General features: G+C 39.6%; 2 protein-coding genes across 3 annotated transcripts in view; one reads left to right on the forward strand and one right to left on the reverse strand.

Moving 5' to 3' along the window:
- Window positions 1–12,792, forward strand: part of LOC126175531 (uncharacterized) — a 106,126-nt gene that overhangs the window by 63,086 nt on the left and 30,248 nt on the right. The window lies entirely within an intron of this gene.
- Window positions 863–12,792, reverse strand: part of LOC126175532 (U-scoloptoxin(11)-Sm2a-like) — a 28,861-nt gene continuing 16,931 nt past the window's right edge. Inside the window, exon 4 of the mRNA XM_049922364.1 lies at window positions 863–1,157. Coding sequence (XP_049778321.1) covers window positions 966–1,157 — 192 coding nt within the window. The 3' untranslated portion in view covers window positions 863–965. The remainder of the gene's footprint in view (window positions 1,158–12,792) is intronic.

The following is a 12,792-nucleotide window of genomic DNA, read 5'->3' on the forward strand; positions in this document are numbered from 1 at the left end:
TGAATGGCCCGTAGCTTATAAGAAAGATTTATATTGTAGATAGCTTCAGTATTTATCTCTACACAAAATTTTGTACACACATGAAATAAATGTCACATCATAAACCTGGAAATGGATAAGTTCATCAGAGGCTAAGGCAAGGCAAATCACAGGAAGAAAATGTATCACAGTTCAACTCCAAGCAACTTCTCAGTTTATCCTGTAAGGCACACCAAAATTTCATTGTTTCTGAACACTATACTTTCCCATATATTTAATTTTTTTTATATGCCTGTACAAGTATATGTTTTTGTCTGACTTTGATGTATGTGATGTTTTGTTTCACAGTTCTGAAATCTTTGATAGCATGAGGTAGAGTGTAAAATCAGCTTCAAGCCTGTATCAAATTAATGTAAAATAAGATTATGAAAAGGAGAGAGTGTTTATACCTGAAAATAACTATGTAGGAGCAGACAACAACCACCATGCAAAGAAAATGTGTGTGTGTGTGTGTGTGTGTGTGTGTGTGTGTGTGTGTGTGTGTGTGTGTGTGTCAGGGCACATTCATGTTCGTGCATGTCTGTGCTTTAGCAGCAACAGTAGAAGTAGTAGTAGTTAGTTGTTGGTACAACATTTCTTCTGCAATCGGATTAGCTGATAGAAATCATTCAGTATTTTTGTGAAGGTAACTGAAGAATTTCTTATGTCTACAATCTTTTCTGCACCACTATTTACATGTAACATTACTCTTATTCTTCTGAAATGATTTCAATTAAATTTGGGTGTTCTGTACTTTGTGTTAGTATCACAGAGTACTTAATAATTCCTTAATTAGGGTATTTTCTGTTAATTGATTTTGTAGATATACAAAAATGAGAAGTGAGACAATATGAAAATAGTCTATAATTTCCCGTACAAAATTAAACCATAGTAAATTTGAAGTTTAAACTTATACACTCATTTATGAAGAACATTATATGAATATCTTATAAGTTGTTTGGAAAAGGAGTGCATAGAGCTTGATATGCTGCTCCACTATAGAATAGTTCAGTCACATTGTAGGTGTTGTAATCCACAAATAAGCAGAGGTTTCCAGCAGGACAGGAACATTGGTAATATATTGAGTGCATATCAGCCCGTGCATATCCACAGATTTCATTGGTTTCACATTTCTTTGCCTGTGTAATGAGAAAATCAAATCAGAAAATAATAACTTATTCCTCACAAAAGGAAGTTATACTAATGTTTTAATAGGTAGAACATCTTGTGGCTCAAGTATCAAATGAAGTCAAATATCCCACAAGAAAAGAATCTCTGAATTATGTTATTGCACAAAGTGTATATTTTATATATGGTTTGCATGAATAATATCTTGTAATTCAAGCCCACAAACTGTATGGAGTTCTTAAGTGAAGTTATTGTTCTTTTATTTGGTTGCATGGTTGCACTAATTAGACAGAAATCTCTAAGTCTTACTCAGTCAGCTGATTAGGGCCTCATTGGGGAACTGCAGATAATGTCCAAATCAAATTTCATATACATCTGTACACAAATGTATGAATTGCCTGCATGTATTCTGAAGTTCATTTAGTATTAAATAATACACTTCAGTACCCATTGCACATAGGTACTGGCATGGTAGACTTCAAATAAAGACCATTGTGGCCAAACTTAGGAGAGTTTGTAGGGCATGTAGACTGCCCTCTTGTGGCAGATTGAAAAGAAATGAAAGGAAGGACTGGAAATTGGTTAGACACAATTCCCACTGAGGTGATGACTTAGAAGCAGCCTGCATTGATGGAACACACAGAAATGTAGTTGAAGTGACTTACTGGTTCACACTGGAAAGACAGCAATACAACACCAGCACGTGTCTGGCACAACACAGAGTGCTGGTTGCTCCACAGTACATTGTTGTTTGACATGCAGGGAGGGAAGGGGAGAACTAAATTTAAAGTTGTATGATGTGGCCTGTAAAATGTTGTTGTATGTAAATGAAGCCGAGGTACAACTGTCTCTACACGTGGTTTTTCAGTAAAGCTTTTACTTTTTGCATAAGAAGTTAAAAACCACAGTTTATTAGGTTTGTGTGTGTTCTCCACTATGCAGTATTTTTAATGCAGTTCCAAGGAAACTGATTGTTAAAAAAATCTTTTTTTTTAATTTTTTTTTTTTTTTTTTTTTTTTTTTTTTTTTTTTTTTTTTACCTCATGTTAATGAACTGGTTTTCTTTTCCCTATTGTCCATAGTTTTTGCAGTACTTTGAAATGAGTAATTCACTGAGTACATTTTGAAAAGTTTGCAATAAAGAATGTAATCACTGGCCAGTTTATATTTGGTGCATTTTAGGTCACAGATTTCTGCGTATGAGGTGTAGCTAACACATCGAAATTTCTTTCCAGTCTTGAGTAAATACAGGATACATGTTGTAGGTTGTCTGTAGCGAAGTTGGCAACAATGCACCACATGCGAAGCTATTGCCGCCTACTATGTGGAGCTGACTCGTGTTTCTCTTTTTAGTCTACTGCTGATACAAGCCGAAACATTAACATGCATGTGTGCTTACAGACTGGGAATACATCTTCACCTGCTATTTCTTTCTGTGCTGTGTGTAATCAGCATGTTGTTCATGCAGGATGACTGTTCGAATATGATCTCACTTCAAATCTGGCAACATTTTTTTATGAATACACCTCTAGCTGAATTTCATTAAGTTATTTAATAGTTGTAGCTTTTCAACATGTAACTGTTGTTGCTGTTATTATTGTATCCACATTAAATAAAGTAGCACAAATGTGGTCTTACAAGAATAAATGTTTCATAGCGGCATTTTTAATATCACTCAAACACTTGCACAAACTTACGTATTGTAATGAGTAGCTTCTCAGCAGGAGAAGTAGTAAGTTACAAGTTTGTGACTTGCTTTGTCAAAAGTAGCTGAAAGTAGTTGCTCCAAAAAGTACAATCTGTCTGGACTCATACAATAGAATTTGCATTTGTGTTGAGAGATCTTATTTATGAGATATTGCAGTTGAACTATATCCATTATTTGTGATGTATCCTTTTATCTATTTACAAAAACATATTAACATGTCCAGACATTCCTTTTAATGGGAAGTTATAAAAGTTACTTAATTTTGAATATCTCCAAAATTATGTCAGATACAGTACTGAAACATACAGAAGTTAACTATTGTTATTTTGAAGGCTAGATAAAATTTCATTGTGATTGATGCATGGGAAATGACTATTAATTCACAGGTTGGTGTCGATTTAAAAATGACTGTAGTCTTGCTGCTTGTCATATCACTTCCGTGTGAACACAAGTGCTGAACAGATGAGCATTGCATTGCACGACCTTTATTACAATGTGTTGTACCACATACCACATCACCTCAGTGAGAAACATGCCTTAAAAGATTGAGTATGGACTTAATCTTTAGTGGTGTGCTATGTTTTTTCCCATGACTTTTGTGCCCTTTATAGTAATCTGCATGTTAACTGTGACATGTTTGTAAGTGGAGGAAGCCTTAATATGGTAAAGAAAATGCCCTCTGCCATTCACGGGTGGAGTGCAGAAGGAATGATTGTTTGGGTCCTCTATATGAGAAATTGTCCACCATATACAGGAAGTTTAAGAATATTTACAAAAATTGCCAGGAAAACCTGTTCTTATAATATTTTAAGTAAATTAGCATAATATATTTAGGCGTTCATTATCCATGCACCTTTCATTTCAGATATTGCAGCATTTCAGTTACATTGTCCTACCTGTAAAATAAAACTGAACTAACACAGTTTCTCTCTCTCTCTCTCTCTCTCTCTCTCTGAGCCATCTATTTGCTGTATCTACAACTAACAAGGGGAGGCCACAATGTTTGGAGGAACGCTGATTTACTTCAAACTTCATACGCTTGTAGTACTCCGTTAGGACAATAAAATGTGTAAGCAGTAGCGTGCACTTGTCAAGCATAGAAAATCGCAAGATAATTTGATGAAGCCCCATAATCGCTGGATTGAGTCCCATTCGTCAGCTTTTTTTTTCCCCAACACAGTCATATCCTTATTTATATTACAATTGATATAATGGGAAAAATACGTGTAATCGGATGAACTTTTATTAAATTTACAATGTTATTTGGCAGTCTACAAATTTTTATTATCACAAATAACATAATATTCATAACTATCGACTAGTAAATTTTTAGACTGCTAAATAACGTTGCAAATTTAATAAAAGTTCATCCGATTACATGTATTTTTCCCATTATATCAATTGTAATATAAATAATAAAGAATATGACTGTGTTGGGGGAAAAAACTGACAAACAGGACTCGATTCAGTGATTACGGGGCTTGAACGCTAACCGCTCAGCTGCTGCCGCTTCATGGTGAAAATGATAATGCACAGGTATATATTTGATGGCCGAAATTATCTTTCAATTTTCTCAATAACACTTGAGAAGTACGCGCTACTGTTTACACATTTTGTTGTCCCAATGGAGTACTACAAGTGTTCGAAGTTAGAAGTAAATCCGTTTTCCAAACATCGTGGCCTCCCCTTGTAAGACTGTGTGATCAGTCCTTTTCATGCCTCTATGCATTTGCTGTATCTACAACCAAGACTGTTGGATTAATCCTATTCATGCCTCTGTGCATTTTTCTTCCCATTGTGTGTATTATATGACAGTTCAGATGTGATTCAGTTACCAGTCAAGTAGTTCTCAGTCAAGTCACAACCTTGGCTAAATATTACAAATGGTCATTTAATCCCCCAGTTAATTGCAGCCATTCCTTTTCGAATATTGTGTGGAGAGTGCAGACATGGTGTCGCAGAATAGATTCTTTTGAGGTCAGTGCTGATTCACATAGAAATTTCGTTATATTGAGGGTAGATCACTATGTTAGAACTCAAAATATATTCTAGAAGGTTGCTATTGATGGGAGCAAATAGCATAGAGTGAATTAGTTCTGCTTTCTCACCTTCCCGCTCCCCATCCTGTTCACCCTCACCCTCACCCTCTCAGTCCTATCCCTCTTCACCCTCTCCCTCTCAGTCCTATCCCTCTTCACCCTCTCCCTCTCAGTCCTATCCCTCTTCACCCTCTCCCTCTCAGTCCTATCCCTCTTCACCCTCTCCCTCTCAGTCCTATCCCTCTTCACCCTCTCCCTCTCAGTCCTATCCCTCTTCACCCTCTCCCTCTCAGTTCTATCCCTCTTCACCCTCTCCCTCTCCCTCTCTCTCTCAGTCCTATCCCTCTTCACCCTCTCCCTCTCTCTCTCAGTCCTATCCCTCTTCACCCTCTCCCTCTCTCTCTCAGTCCTATCCCTCTTCACCCTCTCCCTCTCTCTCTCTCTCAGTCCTATCCCTCTTCACCCTCTCCCTCTCTCTCTCTCTGTCCTATCCCTCTTCACCCTCTCCCTCTCTCTCTCAGTCCTATCCCTCTCAATCCTCTCCCCAAGAAAAGATCTCTACACAGTGGGGATACAGTAAAATATTGTTAAGAGTGATGTAATTCGCTTGTAAATTCCAAAAGAAATCTGGTAGGATTTCTGTTAAGTGATTTAAGGTTTTCTAGTGTCAGTACTATTGATGCATAGGCAGCATTTTTCAGTATTTAGTCTGGAAGGAGCATTCATAAACAGAACTTAGCTTTACGGTATTTGTTTAGTTTTGATCCCATCATCATCATCAATGGCCACAGCAAGAATAATTTTTATGCCACTAATAACTTATAAGGACATTGTAACAAGTGCAGTTCCACTTTATGTCAACATCTGCTAATCTCTTTAAGTTTTACGTTTTGATTTGTACATACTGAGCAGCAGGTGCTTTGTCTACAAAATTTGCCTGATAATAGTACGTGTATCAAGGGGACCTACATATACATCTATACTCTGCAAACTGCTGTGAAAATCATAACAAAGGGTACTCTAGGTCGTATCTCATATTAAGCTTTCTTCTTGTTCCATTCTCATATCAAACACAATGAAGAATGCTTGCTTATATATTGCCTCTGTGCATGCTGTAATAATTTTGATCATGTCTTCAGGCGCAATAAATAGGGGTTGTAGTACATTCTGAGATTCCTCATTTAATACTACTACTTGAAGGTTGGTAAGTAGGCTTTCTTGGAGTTGTTGACATTTTTTTTTCAAGTGTGTGGCAGTTCAGGTTTTTTTGGCATTTCTGCAGTACTCTCCTATAGGTCAAACAAACTTTTGATAATCTCTGCTACCCTCCTTTGTATGCATTCAATATCCCCTGTTAGTCATTTTTTGTATGGAACCCAAACACTTGAGCAGTATTCTAGGATAGGTCACATGAGTGTTTAGTAAGCAGTCACCTTTCTAGTGTCATTGCATTTTCCTAGTATCCTATCAATGAATGGAAGACTGCTGTACCTACAACTGATCATATGTTATCAATTGTATCATCCTAATCATTATTTTTGTGGAGCTTGACTATTTTCTTCAGTTTTAGCACAGTTCCTCTGCAAGTTACTTACCTTGCACTGAATGATTCTAATTCATATTTAAAAAGTGGCATGAGTTTCTGTGAACCCAGTTTTCAAAAATGATTTTTAGTTTGTATCTTGGTGATTGTTGTTGCTACAAGTGCATCACATCACAAGTGCATCACATCACTGATTCAGTCTTTACTATTTGTTCAGATGTATTCTTACGACCCTACACAATGCAGAATTGACTACTAGATGTCACAAGAGGTGAACCCATAAGTACCATAGAAGACAGAGAGTGTTGTAGTGTCAGTAGAGAAGTTGTAAACAGCAGAATAGGTCAGTCAGGAGAGCTCTGCGACTTCAGATATAGACTAGTCATTTGATGTCACCTTAGTAACAAATCCATATGGGACATTTCAGTGGTTCTAAAGCTGCCCAGTTCGGCTGTTGGTGATGCAATCGTAAAGTGGAAAAATGAAGAAAGAACCATGTCTAAATCAAGACCAGGGAGACCTCATGTACTGACAGACTGTGGCCATCGAGCGTTGTGAAGAGTGATTGTAAAAAATGGCGTAAAATCAGTAGAAGGTATCACTCATGGTTTCCAAAGTGCTACTAAGAGTCCTGCTAGAACAATGACTTAGCATAGAGAATTAAAAAGAATGGGATACTGTGGTCTAGCAACTCCTCACAAGTCACTTGTATTTATAGTCGATGCTTGAGGTGGTATAAAGGACAGCTCCACTGGACAGTTAATGACTGGAAACATGTGATTTGCATTGGTGAATCATGCTATACCCTGTGGCAATCTGATAAAAGGATTTGGGTAAGTGAATGAGTGGAGAATGTTACTTGCCATCCTGTTAGTGCCAGCAGTGAAGTATGGAAAACGAGGTTTTATGGTATGGACTTGTATTTTGTGGTTAGTGTGTGGTCCTCTTATTATGCTTAAAAAAACCACTAAATCCAGAAGGATATGAACACCATTGTACGCTGCGTACAGTAGAGGAACAGTTCAGAGAGGATAATCGTTTGTATCAGCATGAAAATGCACCCTGTCATAATGCAGTTTGTGGGCAATAATAATCCAGAAATGGGAAGGTCTGTCTGGAGTTCCAGCCTAAAACTAATGGAACATCTTTGGGATGTGTTAGAACATTGATTTTGCTCCAGACAACAACTTTCAGCATCACTACCTTCTCTGGTTTTCACTCTTGAAGTGTCTGCTAACAGACATACAGTGTTTGTTAACATCCTAATATGTTTGTAACCTACAAATTAATATGTTGGTATCATTAGTGGGCAACATAGCTATCCATTGTAGATGCTTTTCAGAGAAAGTTTGTAGAACAGTTTCATAATTTTCAGCTTACTCTTAATAATTAAGTTTATTGAACTATTTCACATGTTTATTAGTTTTGTCCCCAGTTGATGTAAGTTTGTCTGCTGATGGATATACTGGCCACATAGGCTGTCCTTTATCATACATTTCTCACTGCTCTCATTTTCTATTTTATCAAACTATTGTACTGTTGTAATTTAAACCCTAGCACATGTGAATGCTTCTACAGTTGATCACTAATAACCTAATGTTTTCATCATCTGTTTGGAGCATTTCTTGAAGTCTTATGTGACAATTTTAGAGCCCTCCACAGCTGCCTTCATCTGACTGGACACTTGTGTTGCCTGGTTAAAGAAAACTTTATGTGAATGCCATACACAATTAAGTTCGTGGGCAGGTGGCTGTTCTATGAGACATCCTTAAGCCCTATGGGAATAACTTTCAGTCTTCAAAGAAAATCAAGATTTATTACAATTTTATGTATCCGTTGTAGCCACCCTTCAGTAGGGATCCCTTTGTAACACCAGTTTTTCTTTCCTTTCGAAGTATAGCATTTTTATATTTAAACACGTAGTTACCCTCGAACCCCATGTATGCACTTTTCAATGGACATTAAAAATGGTTTAAAATGGGGGAAAACATAAAAGGTGAGAAATCTCTATTTAATTTGTGAAAATTAAATAAATATATAAAAAATAGAGAGAAACATTCCACGTGGGAAAAATATATCTAAAAACAAAGATGATGTGACTCACCAAACGAAAGCGCTGGCACGTCGATAGACACACAAACAAACACAAACACAAACATACACACAAAATTCTAGCTTTCGCAACAAACAGTTGCTTCATCAGGAAAGAGGGAAGGAGAGGAAAAGACGAAAGGATGTGGCATTTTAAGGGCGAGGGTAAGGAGTCATTCCAATCCCGGGAGCTGAAAGACTTACCTTAGGGGGAAAAAAGGACGGGTATACACTCGCACACACACACACACATATCCATCCACACATATACAGACACAAGCAGACATATACAGAGGCAAAGAATTTGGGCAGAGACGTCAGTCGAGGCAGAAGTGCAGAGGCAAAGATGATGTTGAATGACAGGTGAGATATGAGTGGCGGCAACTTGAAATTAGCGGAGATTGAGGCCTGGTGGATAACGGGAAGAGAGGATATATTGAAGAGCAAGTTCCCGGAGTTCGGATAGGTTGGTGTTAGTGGGAAGTATCCGGATAACCCGGATGGTGTAACACTGTGCCAAGATGTGCTGGCCGTGCACCAAGGCATGTTTAGCCACAGGGTGATCCTCATTACCAACAAACACTGTCTGCCTGTGTCCATTCATGCAAATGGACAGTTTGTTGCTGGTCATCAGAGCCACGTGTGACAGCACCCACGTGATTTACCAACTGACCTGCCTACACTGTGACACATTCTATGTGGGAATGATGAGCAACAAACTGTCCATTCGCATGAATGGACACAGGCAGACACTGTTTGTTGGTAATGAGGATTACCCTGTGGCTAAACATGCCTTGGTACACGGCCAGCACATCTTGGCACAGTGTTATACCGTCCGGGTTATCTGGATACTTCCCACTAACACCAACCTGTCAGAACTCCGGAGATGGGAACTTGCCCTTCAGTATATCCTCTCTTCTCGTTATCCACCAGGCCTCAATCTCCGCTAATTTCAAGTTGCCGCCACTCATATCTCACCTGTCATTCAACATCATCTTTGCCTCTGCACTTCCGCCTCGACTGACATCTCTGCCCAAACTCTTTGCCTCTGTATATCTCTGCTTGTGTCTGTATATGTGTGGATGGATATGTGTGTGTGTGTGGGAGTGTATACCCGTCCTTTTTTCCCCCTAAGGTAAGTCTTTCCGCTCCCGGGATTGGAATGACTCCTTACCCTCTCCTTTAAAACCCACATCCTTTCGTCTTTCCCTCTCCTTCCCTCTTTCCTGATGAAGCAACTGTTTGTTGCGAAAGCTTGAATTTTGTGTGTATATTTGTGTTTTTGTGTGTGTGTGTCTATCGACCTGCCAGCGCTTTTGTTTGGTAAGTCTCATCATCTTTGTTTTTAGATATATTTTTCCCCATGTGGAATGTTTCAAAGATTCCATGACTCACCAAACGGGAAAGCGCTGGTAGACAGGCACAATAAAAAAACACACAAACACACACACAAAATTTCAAGCTTTCGCAACCCCCGGTTGCTTTGTCAGGAAAGAGGGAAGGAGAGGGAAAGATGAAAGGATGTGGGTTTTAAGGGAGAGGGTAAGGAGTCATTCCAATCCCGGGAGTGGAAAGACTTACCTTAGGGGGAAAAAAGGACAGGTATACACTCGCGCGCACACACACACACACACACACACACACACACACACACACACACACACACACTCATACATATCCATCCACACATATACAGACACAAGCATTACAAATGTCTGCTTGTGTCTTTATACGTGTGGATCGATATGTGTGTGTGTGCGAGTGTATACCTGTCCTTTTTTCCCCCTAAGGTAAGTCTTTCCGCTCCCGGGATTGGAATGACTCCTTACCCTCTCCCTTAAAACCCAAATCCTTTTGTCTTTCCCTCTCCTTCCCTCTTTCCTGACGAGGCAACCGTTGGTTGTGAAAGCTAGAATTTTGTGTGTACGTTTGTGTTTGTTTGTGTGTCTATCGACCTGCCAGCGCTTTTGTTTGGAAAGTCTCATCATCTTTCTTTTTAGATATATTTTTCCCATGTGTAATATTTCCCTCTATTGTATTCATATCATTAATTTGAACCCAACAATCACGTTTGTTATTGTTATTGTTATTGTCACTGTTACATTTCGTAGCCTTTTCTGTCGTCTTATTTCCTCCTTCTGTTTTTGCCAGCAGTTTCACTTTCTATTCACCTTCTCCTTTTTTACCGTAATCCAGTATACAATTTTATCCCGCCGATATATACTCAATAATACGTAATAATACGTAACCCACTTCCAAACCATAACCAAAAAATTTTTTTTTCCGCTTTCAACACTACCGCTGCTATAAAATCCACCGTTTCCAGTTCACAAACAGTTCCTTTCAGCTATTAAACAACCTTTTCGGCTAGTTTTAATAACTTTTGCTTTATTTCCATTTCCGTTTTTCTCACATCACCGATCATTTTCAGCCGCTTCCCACAGGTTTTAACGTCATTATTTCTTCATCAGACAATTGTTAGCTTCATTTCCATAATCTGCCACCACAAAACCACTCCTTTTAATACAGCCTCATGTAGTTTTTTCGAAATTTTCCCGTGTTTCTCCACCCTTTAACGTGTTTTGGCGGCAACACAACCACCTAACCTTTATGCACATCATTATCTACCTACACAAGTTCACCACAGGATCAACATAGCCCAGCTCTAACCAACCCTTTTTCGCCTTTTTTCACACCAGATCTCCATTTGCTTTCTAGTTTTACCTTTATCTCTCTCCATATATTTTTATTTTTATATTTATTTTCATTTTCATTTCAGCCTCGTGTTCCACTTTCCACCTTCTAGTACCATGTCACCCTCACAACACCTCCACAACGACCCCATTAAGTTTTATTTACATTCCCTCCGCAAACATGCCTTCGCCCTAGCCAGATTACAGTCCCATATTTTATTTTCTCAGGCTTGTCTGACATTTGGCATCACCCCCAAAGGCCTCACACTTAAAGTTCCCATCTCTGGCTGCAACCCTTCTTTCCATCAGTCCCTATACCAGTTCCAAACCGAACAATCCATTGCCCTCACCCACCTAATCCTTCACCTACACATCCACTCAGCCAATCAACACACCCATCAACTCCTATCCTAATAAAAGTCCTCAATCTTTCCTCTCCCACATCCACACCGGTTGTTCAGAGCATCCTCCTACAGGCCAACCGCAAATTAGAACAGCATGCCACCCTCCACCTTAAAAAACTATCCAATCTCCTGGTTTCCCACCTCCGGAAAGGTAACTCACTCACCCTTCACAACCTTTCCAGCAAACCTCAACCTCCTCTCATTGCACACAAACCCAGTCTCTCCCATCTACTCAATCTCCCACTTCCAGCTCCACTCCCTCCAAAACCTCAAAATTCAAATCAACACAATCTGGAACCACAACACCCCAATTCAGTAGTTAACCTTTCCTCCAAACCTCTCTCCCAATCCGAAACCTCTGTCCTATCCAAAGGCCTCACCTTCAGCCCCACTCCCAGATTTAACCAAACAGCCCTCGTCAAAGATTTACTGTCCTACACCCGTACTATCTGCTGGAAATATCACTTTGCCACGAAGAAAAATGATCCTAATCCTACTCCTAATGATCCAACTCCCCAAGACACTATCCAAATTGAACCATGCCTGGAACAGTTCCGTCCTCCGTCACAGCGGGACCCACCTCCTCTTCCTCAAAATCACCCTCTCCTAACCTTCCAGGAATTTCTGACTTCCAGCCTTGCCTCTCAATCCTTCGTAAAAAACCTTAATCCTACTCCCAACATCACCACTGCTGAAGCCCAGGCTATCCGTGATCTGAAGGCTGACCAATCCATCGTCATTCTTCTGGTGGACAAGGGTTCCACGACTGTGGTACTTGATCGTCGGGAGTATGTGGCTGAGGGACTGCGTCAGCTTTCAGACAACACTACTTACAAAGTTTGCCAAGGTAATCCCATTCCTGATGTCCAGGCGGAGCTTCAAGGAATCCTCAGAACCTTAGGCCCCCTACAAAACCTTTCACCTGACTCCATCAACCTCCTGACCCCACCAACACCCCGCACCCCTACCTTCTACCTTCTTCCCAAAATTCACAAACCCAATCATCCCAGCCGTTCCATTGTAGCTGGTTACCAAGCCCCCACAGAACGCATCTCTGCCTACGTAGATCAACACCTTCAACCCATTACATGCAGTCTCCCATCCTTCATCAAAGACACCAACCACTTTCTCGAACGCCTGGAATCCCTACCCAGTCTGTTACCCCCGG

The sequence above is a fragment of the Schistocerca cancellata genome, chromosome 3 (genome assembly GCF_023864275.1).
Source record: "Schistocerca cancellata isolate TAMUIC-IGC-003103 chromosome 3, iqSchCanc2.1, whole genome shotgun sequence".
NCBI classification, from domain to species: domain Eukaryota; kingdom Metazoa; phylum Arthropoda; class Insecta; order Orthoptera; family Acrididae; genus Schistocerca; species Schistocerca cancellata.